At 62.2% G+C, this 10792-nt stretch overlaps 3 protein-coding genes across 3 annotated transcripts; 2 read left to right on the top strand and 1 right to left on the bottom strand.

Annotated features, from left to right (window-relative positions):
• Nucleotides 1–470: 470 nt before the first annotated feature.
• EMIHUDRAFT_445785 (hypothetical protein) lies at nucleotides 471–2803 on the bottom strand. The gene is made up of 2 exons (XM_005766102.1): nucleotides 1552–2803; nucleotides 471–1473 (listed from the first exon to the last, which is right to left on the bottom strand). The coding sequence occupies exons 1-2, from the start codon at nucleotides 2708–2710 to the stop codon at nucleotides 839–841; spliced, it is 1794 nt and encodes a 597-aa protein (XP_005766159.1). The 5' UTR covers nucleotides 2711–2803; the 3' UTR covers nucleotides 471–838.
• A 3296-nt stretch (nucleotides 2804–6099) lies between these two features.
• EMIHUDRAFT_119729 (hypothetical protein) lies at nucleotides 6100–8550 on the top strand (the record flags this gene model as incomplete). The annotated part of the gene is made up of 9 exons (XM_005766101.1): nucleotides 6100–6303; nucleotides 6934–7228; nucleotides 7410–7484; nucleotides 7575–7649; nucleotides 7742–7816; nucleotides 7912–7986; nucleotides 8077–8151; nucleotides 8242–8316; nucleotides 8408–8550. 9 exons carry the CDS (start codon nucleotides 6100–6102, stop codon nucleotides 8548–8550), a joined length of 1092 nt encoding a protein of 363 aa, XP_005766158.1.
• Nucleotides 8551–10375: 1825 nt separating this feature from the next.
• EMIHUDRAFT_246628 (hypothetical protein) lies at nucleotides 10376–10681 on the top strand (the record flags this gene model as incomplete). The annotated part of the gene is made up of 1 exon (XM_005766100.1): nucleotides 10376–10681. A coding segment is annotated over one exon (306 nt), but the record flags the coding sequence as incomplete, so codon positions are not given.
• Between the last annotated feature and the right edge of the window lie 111 nt (nucleotides 10682–10792).

Below are 10792 nucleotides of genomic sequence, written 5' to 3'. Positions count from 1 at the left end.
GGGACGGCCGCCGGCGGCACCGCGGCGGCACACATGTCGAGCTTTGCGTCCAGCGCTAGGGGACGCAGCGGTCGTCGCGTCGTCGCCCGCGGAGCCTGCGTAATATAGAAGACACCGCAACGCGTATACACAGCCCCTAGTTATACTGTATACGATCTGGTGACGATGTATTTTCCCCCTGCACGTTTTCTTTTCGGGTTTCGTGGGTTGATAGTGCACTTGCAACCGACGAAACCGAAGACGGTTCGCCCCCAGGGGGGTGGTTTCACTGCGAAACACTCAGTCAACGGGGCTGCCACACATCCTGAGCCTCAGCATCAGGATTTCCCCGCTTGCATCGCCATTATGGAGTCATGATATCTCAAAGCTCGGCACGTCATTTTCACGCATCACGCTCTTGAGAAATCACACCTTGCGATTTCACACAATATCACAAAGTATTGTCAAAGGAATCACGCTCGCCGCTCGGAGCGATATTTTGTTTGTGCCGGTTACTACGGTAAAAATGTATATAGCTGCGCGCGCTTCTACTGTCCGCGGGCGCAACGAACATGGCTAGTACAGCAGAGCACATGCGAGGGCACCGGCGCCGCGACTTCAGACAGGCTGCTACGACTAGTGGAGAGGCAAAGCGTCTATCATGACCCTACATGCGGCGTTGGCAATGGGCGCGCCTATGGTGTGGACTCGCATCGAAGGTAGTGTACAGTCGTCCCCAACGTCGCGCGCCTACAGCCCTCTCCACCCAGACAGACAAGCTGCTACGGCTAGTGGCCGGCATTCTCGCATGTCCTCGCATCCTCGTAGCGCCACAACCCACATCTCCCCTTGCTCCCTATCACACGCGTGCTGCACGTCGTCCTGAACGTGCACTCGCACCATCCTGCCGGAGGTACAGTACGTACATGGTTGCCAGCACTCCAAAGTTGAACGGCCCCCAGGCGTATAGCACACCTTGAGACAGCGACCGCAGCTGACCGGTGCGCACCCAAATGATGGTCCTGTTGACGACCATCAGGGCGGTGATGATGGCGGCGACGCGCAACTTATGCTTTGGCGAGGAGTACTCGGATGGCTGGGAGCCGAGCCACGCGCCGAAGCTTGCGAAGAAGGCAATGCCGGCGAGTGGCTCGCGTTGGAGCCTATCAAACCGCTCGATCTGCTGCGCCGTATCGAGTGTTGACCAGCCGACGAGTCGTGCTGCGACGAAGAGTGCGTACCCCACCACAAGAAGAGTCGTGCCCAAGCGAGCAGTCAAACGCGGGCCGCAGGCAACGTGGCCGACTATCAGCAGGCCGCCGACAAGGTGCGTCATGATGCTTCCTGGGTATCCCAAATATGACCAGCCTGCAACCAGAGGCGAGGCTGCGGCAAGAGCAGCAACGGCGATGTGGAACTTGTGGCCGGCGAGGATGGCGGCGGTGGCCTGCTTCGCCAGCAGTATCAGCAGGGAGGCGAGCTTGAGCAGCAAGCCTATGGCACACGTCTTGGACGCGTCGTGGAGCAGGGGCCAGCGTGAGCACAGCAAAACGCGCCGCTTGGTGTAAGCGCCGGTCTGCACCTCCGCCTTTCCGACCGCCAGTGCGCGAGCCACCGCAGCGCCCGCTCCCCCGTTGAGTTTGGGCCGCGAGAGGAGCGCTGGGTCGGGCGCCGGTGGCGAGGGCGGCGCGGAGGTATCGCCTGAGCAGTCGCGCCTTATGGACTCGATCTCGCTGGGGGAAAAGATGCCCGCGAACATGCGGTCCCACTCGCCTTCGCCAGGAGTTTCGGGCGGTGCTGGCACTGGCGAAGCGTCTAGCGGCGCAAGCGCCGATGCACCCGCCGGGGGGGCTAGGCCGAGTAAGGCTGCGATCTTCTCGGCAGGCTCTCGGTCGAGGAAGTCGTCCAGGCGCTCGACCAGGTCGTCCACCGCGTGCGCCGCCAGACCCGCAGCGAGCGGGGACGGCTGCGCTGCGGCGGGCGCTGCGGCGGGCGCTGCGGCGGGCGCTGCGGCGGGCGCTGTGGCGGCTGCAGAGGCGGGCAACAGGGAGGTAGTTATCGCAACCGCTATCGAGGGGAAGGGCGCTATCGGCAGCAGGGAGGGCGCTTGCGAAGTAAAGGTCGACGGCCGGTGGGCGATCGCGTCTTCAAAAGGAGGAGACGCAGGCGATCCGGGGCCGCTGCCGTACTGCTGCCACGCCTGCGTCCCGGCGCCTGTCGCAGCGGCGGCCACCCGCTCCGCCTCCACGGCAAAGCTCCGCGGGAGAGGCATCATCGGCACGAGAGTCCGTCCGACGCGAAAGGCGATGAAGCCGGGCGGGGGCCACGGGAGGGAGGTGACGGCCGGCAGCGGTGGCAGAGGTGCGAGGTTTGGGAGGTCTGCCGAGCACTCGTTCCTCAGGATCACCAGACGCGGGCCGGTGCAGTCTGCCGTCTGATTGATGAGTCGGTAGTCCGGCCAGGGCGCATCGCGGGACGGGCTGTTCCACACGCCGGCGGTCCGTTGGTTGGAGAGCTCAGCCGTCCCGACCGTCACTCGCACTCTCGCCACGGGGACAAGCACGCCTCGCTGCCTGCACCGTGCACAAAAGTTGTTGCGGAACGCTCCGTCTTTGAGAGGCACCACCTCGCACACTGACGCGCCGCCCGAGAGGATGCTGCCCCAGCAAACCTCGACATCGATCGGCTGGCGCTTGCGCTTGCCTGCCGGCGTGGTGCCAGAGTCGAGCATAACCTTGACGGGCCTCTTTTGACCCTACGAACCACGCAGGTTGGCAGGCGTGCTCGGCCGCCGAATTGGTCAAACCAGGCCCCGATTGGTTCGGCGTTCAGGAGTCGTTGGTCCAAAAAAAGAATTTTACAGCTGGTGTCGTGCAAAAAAAGAATTTAAAGACCGAAGAAGACAAAAAAGAATTTTACGAGCAAAAGAGAAAAGGAGAAGCAGACACACTCACTACTGGCTCCCGTTGGAATTATTTTGACTTGTGAGCCGGACGGCTTTCATTTCTCTCTGCGTTCTCCCCTTCCCTGGGCACCGCTGTAGGTAGGTAGGTAGGTAGAAAGGTGAAGAACAGCCAGGCTCGGACTGGACACCAACGCGGTATGGGTGGACGCTGGACAGATGATGACGACACGCTCGAGCGACACACAGACACAAACAGGCTCACAAGACACACAGCCAGCTGGCTGCCACACACCCTGAGTCGGCTTACACATAACTCAAGGCCACATCCTCCCTGTCGCCCCCCCCAGCACTCCAAGGTGCCAAGAGAACAAACAAGGGCACAACGACACAACAGACGACAGGAAGTGACATGCGAGGCTAGAGCAGGCTTGCTCTACCTCCAGCAATCTCTCCGGCCGGCGAGGCACGGACGAGACCGTGTGTGGGGTCTAGTGAGGTGTCTATGGACGCCCTCCTCAGAGGCTAGCTGCCTGCGGCTAGCCCTAATCTCGCACTCACAGGCGATGACAATCCAATGTATGAGTGTATTCAAGCAGAGGCGCGTGTGCTAATTCTAGGCCGCACGTCGTGGCACTATGACGGAGGTAGACGTGCGACCGCAGCGCGCCCACCACAGTCTCGGTGGTGCGCGCGTGTTAGCGATAGAGTTGCGGGGAGAGCCATGCCGCTGTGCGAATGGAGCCGCAAAGGCCACCTCGGTCAGAGTTACAACAAACAACCCGACGTGGACGCGCAACATTGGCAGGGGCGGCAAGCGCTTTTCAGGCGATGTCAAGTTTGTCTGCCCCCTCACCACAGCGGCGGGGAGCATGGTCAGAAGGGCGCTTTTGTCGCCTTCGGCAACACCGAGGCGTTCTACCGGAACATGGTCGAGGGGCATGGGCCCTACCGCGAGGAGGGGGAGGGAGGCGAGGGGGAGGGGGAAGGGGGGATAGGGAGGGGAGTGTGAGGGGTATGGGGGCGAGGGCATGGAGGGAGAGAGGAAGAGCAAGGGCGAGGGGGCAGGGGACGGGTCGATGGCATACTACGGCTTTTCCCTCAAGAATATACGAGCTTTCCGCAGCCCTTGACCTTGGTGGACCTCGAGTCCAAAGATATTCTTGAATATTCTTGACGTTGCCGCTGTGCGGCGTCTAAAACGGTCTTGACGAGAGAGCTCGAAACAGCTATTCCCCCCTCAACAGTAGGTTTCGGGTCGATGCCGACTGAAATCTTTAAGTTTTGGAGGTTCTGAGCGGGTTTGGGAGCGACTTTTGGTCTCCGTCGATATACGCGAGGTCAAAATATTCTCAATATTCGAGAATATTCTCGAGAATATAGAGGGCCCAGAGAGAATATGATGCAAAGAATATAGATAGCCTTTGCAGAGAAAAGCGTGTAAAGGCCAACCCCCAGTACTCACCCAGCTTCGGCTGTATACATGTTTCTTTCCTCGCGCACCCCGTCTAGGAGAGATTTTGTTTGTTTTGTTTTGCACCCCGTCTCGTTTCTTTTCCTTGTGGTGTACCTGTGTTAGTGCCAGTGCGCGCCAGTCCCGTGCCTAGTGTTGTGCGGACTGAGGCAGAGCGAGGGGGGGACGAGGTCTCATCAACTTCGAAACCGCGAAAGAAAGAAGATAGCTCAATGTCAATGGTTTTCAAAAATCTCCCCCCGAGCAGTTGTTGTTTTTAAAACTCCTCTTGTTTATTGTATGTTCTTTGTTAGTGCCAGTGCGCGCCAGACCCGTGCCTAGTGTCGTGCGAGGGAGTCGAATTATAAGATTCTTTTTTTACACCAACGAGGACCACCAACGAGTCTGGATCCCACTTTCATAAGTAAGCAACCCAGAGTTCCCCCTTTTCCCACGCCCATTCTGACCGACTTTGCTGACACCACAAGGCCAACCCTCGCCTTTCCCGTTCCGCTCGCGCTGGCCCCGCCGCATCGACGCACATATGGCCGCGGGGAGCTGCACGCCCGAGCGGCGCGACGCCTCTTGCTCACGCAACCCGCCGCTCCTTCTCCGCTCCCACCATGCGATGCGCTTCGCTTTGGCGCCCGAGCGGCTTCGCCCCCTCTCGGCCTCACAATGCCTGCCACCTCCCGTTCGCAGGTGAGGCTGCTGCCATCGAGGAGCCACGAGACGCGGCCGCTGCCGCTCGTTTCCCACCCTTACACCGAGCGAACCCGCCCGATTGCTCCCACTCTTTTCCGGCGAGAGAGCGACGCAGCCCGCTCGCTTGCCAATCGCTGCCCGGCTCCAGTCCGAGCGCCGAGGACACGAGAGAGTGTGCCGGTCGTCGCGACGCTAACGCCGCGGCGTGCTGCCCGTAGGTGTGGCAGTGACCTGGCTCGACCCTCTCTCTGTTTCTCTCTCTCTCTCTCTCTCTCTCTCTCTCTCTCTATCTCTATCTTTATCTCTCTCTCTGAGCATGGCCCTGCCCTTTATTAGCAAACCACGCGGGCCGATCGATTTCTTTTTGTCTGTGTAGGCGAGGCTCGAGGGGGAGGGGAGGGCATGGCGGGGGGGCTGCGTGGTTGGCTGGGTGGGTGGCCGGCGGGGTGGAGATTGCGACGATTGATCCATTTCTCCTCGGAGCATTTGGAGATTCCTCGAGATATTCTCCTCCCCATATACCCCCATATACCCCCACATACCCCCACATACCCCCCCACATACCCACTGGACATCTCCATAGCAGTTTTTGACCCTCTTTCACATGGTCATGATCCCGTAGGTGGGGTGCTGACCTCTCCGTTCGCCGAGATTGACCCCGAGATCAAGCCGAGATTGACACATGACCGCCGAGTCTCGGCTTGATGCCCCGGGTGGCCCCGTTGGGACTTCCGCACCTCTTTCTGGATGGTGCCTGGCCCTCTTTCACTCAAGCTCAAGACTATTATCCATGTACCCCATATACCCCCATATTCCCCCGACATCTCTGTAGCATTGTGAGACTGACTTTCACATCGTCGTGAACCTGTAGGTGCTGACCTCTCCATTCGCCGAGATTGACTCTGCACAGTCTAGTAATAATAGTACTGCTCTGCACAGTCTCCAGTAACCAGCAATAACAGGAGGCTTTGCACAGTCTCCAGTCCCCAGTCATAATAGTAGTGCTCTGCACAGTCTGCTGGTACATCCAGTAACTAACCAGCAGCAGCAGTTCTATCACATGAACCCGTCACACAGCCTTCTCCATGAGCTGCATCTATCGACCCTCTTTGGCGTGCATACCCACGCGCGCTGCAGGAACTCGATCAATATGCTCGACAAGCTCAAACTCGAGCTCGTGCCGGCCGCCGGTGACAAGCTCGTGCTCAAGCTCTCTCCTCCGCCGCCGCCGCTTGCTGACAAGCAGGCGTGTGCTTGCGCGCACGTGACAATGCGCTCCCGCCTGCAAGACTTATGTTATCCTCTGGCCTTCTGGCTGACACAGGCGTCGCTGGCGGGCAACACGACCGTCAACCCTGCCGGAGGCGAGGCCGCCGGCATCCCGTCCGAGGGCCAGCCCGCTTCGCTCGAGGACGTCATCCCGTCCGAGGGCAAGCCCGCTTCGCTCGAGTACGTCGGCGTCGTGTTTGCGGCGTCGGTAGGCGCATCGTTCGCCGGCGCCGAGACCTCGCGGCGCCTCACGTTCACCGTCGACAAAACCTCGTGCCTGCCACTTCCGTCGCCTACCAGCCTCGTCATGTTCCCTCCGCGTCCGCCACCGTCGTCGCCGCCGACGCCGCCTCCATCCCCACCACCCCCATCGCCCCCGCCGTCGCCCCCGCCGTCGCCCCCGCCACCCTCAACATCGCAGTCGCGCCCGCCGCCCTCAGCATCGCCTTCGCCCCCGCCGCCGTCCGTGTCGCCCTTGCCGCCACCGCCGTCCGCCTCGCCCTCGCCACCGCCTCCCTCCACCTCGCCCTCGCCGCCGCCTCCGTCCGCCTCGCCGTCGCCGCCGCCTCCCTCGGCATCGCCGTCGCCCCCGCCGCCCTCCGCCTCGTACTCCTTCGCAGACAAGGACTCCCTGCAGACTGCGGTCGACGCCTGGTGCACCAACAAGGAAAGCGCCGAGGCCACTTACGGCCCGATCTCCAGCTGGGACGTGCGGGCCATCACCGACATGGCTTTCCTGTTCTTCACGGATGCGTACTACTACTACTATTACGATGGGAGCACCGTTGACAAGACAGGCTGCAACCCTGACATCAACAACTGGGACATGAGCGGCGTGACGAGAACCGACAGCGCGTCCCTCCCCGCGCCTCTCCTCTCCGCACTCTCCCTCGACCTCTGCCTCACCGTGCCCCCGCCTCGTGTGTGCGTTTGCAGATATGTTCCGCGGCGCGACATCCTTCAACAAGCCGCTCAACAACTGGAACATGGCCAGCGTTACGGACACCGACAGTGCGTCCCTCCCCGCGCCTCTGCACCCCTCTTCGCACCCTCCCTCGGCCCCCGCCTCACCGTGCTTCCGCCTCGTGTGTGCGTGTGCAGTGATGTTCTACGGCGCGACCTCCTTCAACCAGGACATCAGCAGCTGGAACATGGCCAGCGTGACGAGAACTGAATGTGCGTCCCTCCCCGCGCCTCTGCAGCCCTCTTCGCACCCTCCCTCGGCCCCCGCGTCACCATGCTTCCGCCTCGTGTGTGCGTGTGCAGTTATGTTCTACGGCGCGACCTCCTTCAACCAGGACATCAGCAGCTGGAACATGGCCAGCGTGAGGAGCACCTTCGGTGCGTCCCTCCGCGCGCCTCTGCAGCCCTCTTCGCACCCTCCCTCGGCCCCCGCCTCACCGTGCTTCCGCCTCGTGTGTGTGTGTGTGCAGGGATGTTCCGCAACGCGACATCCTTCAACCAGCCGCTCAACAGCTGGAACATGGCCAGCGTGACGAGAACTGACGGTGCGTCCCTCCCCGCGCCTCTGCAGCCCTCTTCACTTCGCACCCTCCCTCGACCCCCGCCTCACCGTGCTTCCGCCTCATGTGTGCGTGTGCAGGGATGTTCCTCCGTGCGACCTCCTTCAACCAGGACATCAGCAGCTGGAACATGGCCAGCGTGACGAGAACTGACGGTGCGTCCCTCCCCGCGCCTCTGCAGCCCTCTTCGCACCCTCCCTCGGCCTCCGCGTCACCGTGCTTCCGCCTCGTGTGTGCGTGTGCAGTGATGTTCTACGGCGCGACCTCCTTCAACCAGGACATCAGCAGCTGGAACATGGCCAGCGTGACGAGAACTGACGGTGCGTCCCTCCCCGCGCCTCTGCAGCCCTCTTCGCACCCTCCCTCGGCCTCCGCGTCACCGTGCTTCCGCCTCGTGTGTGCGTGTGCAGTGATGTTCTACCGCGCGACCTCCTTCAACCAGGACATTAGCAGCTGGAATATGACCGGCGTTACGAACACCGAATGTGCGTCCCTCCCCGCGCCTCTGCAGCCCTCTTCGCACCCCTCCCTCGACCCCCGCCTCACCGTGCTTCCGCCTCGTGTGTGCGTGTGCAGATATGTTCTACGGCGCGACCTCCTTCAACCAGGACATCAGCAGCTGGGACCTCTCGTCCAATACTTTTTGCTCGTCCATGTTCTCCGGCACGCCTGCCTCCACCTGCACAATCGCGGGGGGCTGCAAGAGCATTTCGTGCTGATTTCGTGCCCGGCCTCCGGCTGAGCCAAGAGGGTCGGCGGCCACAGCGGGTTTGGAGGGAGCCACCGGGCAGATCAGCCGGCGGGTGTTTCTTCGTACACCTACACTGAGAGGAGTGCGCGATGGCGGGGGGCAGAGCTCGGGAGAGGTGTGGAGGGATGGAGGGATAGGGCCAGGGCCGGCCGCAACTGCTGCTCTGCGACGACCTGGAAGGCGCTGCACTCTTGAGGCTCACTGGCGGGCAAGGGGGAGGCAGGGGGGGGTCTCGAGGGGGGGGGGTTCTCCAACTCGAGTACCTAGTTGGTCTGTGTTTGTATCGCGCGCCTGGTCATTCTGAATGAAATCGTCCCTCAGCAACTGCCATGTCGGCTGGTCGTCGGCTGCTGCTCTCGCCTCGCTGGCGCGTGGCGGCGCGGTCTATAGTGCCGCCGGCCGCCCTGCCGCGACTCCCAGCTGCCAGCTCTCCTGCCTCTGTTTTTGTGTTAGACCCGCAAGAGGTGGCCTAGTAGATCGAAGCGCCGACCTTTAAGGTCTAACAGTTTGAGCCCGGCGTCGGTGGCGGCTCGCCTCAACGGAAGCAGGTTGGTGGCTCGAGCAGAAAAAAAAGACGAACGCCGTTCGCGCCGTTGACGCCGATGTATGTATGTGTGTAAGCATCTCACAACCCACGTGAGGCGCCGCGGTATTTTTTTATTTTCGCCCTAACTCGAGTGTGTGTGTGTTGGTGTGTACCCCTACCTCGACTCCAGACATCGACCCGGCACCACCGTGCTCCCCTCCCGAGCCCGAGTCGGACGGAGGGAGCCGCAGGGGATCTGGCTCGATTGCAGCTCAGTCGCCGGACCCGTCGCTGGTTCGCGGCCGCCGCCATCCCCACTCACCCCACCGTCCGTCGCCCACCCGCCACCGCTCTGCCTGCCTCTCCGCCAGCATCGCTTCCGCGCCTCCGACTGCAACAAACAAAGATCAAAGACAAAGTGAGACTGCCGCCGGGTTCACCCGACCTGTGAACGTCCGGTGTGCGCGCATGACCGGTGCGGCCTCCGCGAGTCGGCGACTAGCGCGCGTCATAAGGTTTTTGCTTGCCTTCCCTGGGGCCCCGTGTTGCATGTCTGACTGTCACTGTGCGATTTCGGGACCCGGGGTTGTCGGTTGTGCGTTGATGTGAATCCTGCGCGCGGGCCTTCTAGGCCCGCGGGTAGTCTCCCCCCATCCCCAGGCAGGGCCTCCAGGGCTCGCACCTCAACCTCTCATAGACCAGCGCACAGCGCCATATACGAGGAATTTAACAAGGCTGTTTATTTTCTTCTCAATAACAAGGCTGTGAATTTGTCTCGTCGAAAGCTAGGGCGGCATCGGCCATCGCACCAAGAATCATCTTCAACTTCGCCAAAGAGGTCGGCAGCCCGACCGAGCGCCGTCGACCGCACCGGCCTCGCGCGCCGCCGTCTGTGGCGACGCGCAGAACATCAACAACGCTGCTCGCAACATGCGTGTCGCGCACTCATTCATGACCGGTCTCAATGTCCCACCCCCCTGCGCGAGGGCCTTCTTTCTAGGCCCGCGGGTAGTCTCACTCACCCCATCCCCAGGGCCTCCAGGGCTCGCACCTCAACCTCTCACAGACCAGCGCACAGCGCCATACGACGTATTTTCTTCTCAATAACAAAGCTGTGACGTCCGGAAGCAAACCTTTGCCCCCCCCCCCCCCCCGGGGGGGGTGGCGGGCTGCTTTTGCGCCGGTGAAAGCGCCACGTCTTGAAGGCGTGCCGCGCACCCTCCAGGCCGCGGGTTGCCCTTCCCTCGAACCTTTTCCTCGTGCAGCGATGCTGTCCGCTCGCGCCGCGCCCTCGCTGGTGCGAGCCGCCCGCCTCTGCACTGCCGCGACTCGCCGCGTCACTGCGGACGCGCTCGTGCGGCACGTCGACGTCTCGCCCGTCGCAGAGACGAGCACCGCGTTTGTGGGCCGGTCGGTCGACCTCGGGTGGGGCAGAGTGTACGGCGGCCAGACGATGGCACAGGCGCTCGCCGCTTGCCAGAAGCTTGTCGGCGGCGACTTCTCCGTCCACCAGCTGAGCTGCCACTTTCTCCGCGGCGGCGACGTGTCGGCTGACATCCGATTCGACTGCGAGGTGCTCTCCCACGGTCGCTCCTTCTCCGCCATCGCCGTGCGGGCGTCGCAGGAGGGCGCGCCGATCCTCGCCATGACGGCGAGCTTCCAGCGAGCCGAGCGAGGCCTCGAG

Source organism: Emiliania huxleyi (genome assembly GCF_000372725.1).
Source record: "Emiliania huxleyi CCMP1516 unplaced genomic scaffold EMIHUscaffold_521, whole genome shotgun sequence".
Classification (NCBI taxonomy): Eukaryota; Haptophyta; order Isochrysidales; family Noelaerhabdaceae; genus Emiliania; species Emiliania huxleyi.
Note: the sequence above shows the minus strand (reverse complement) of the source record. Positions and strands in the feature narration are given on the sequence as shown.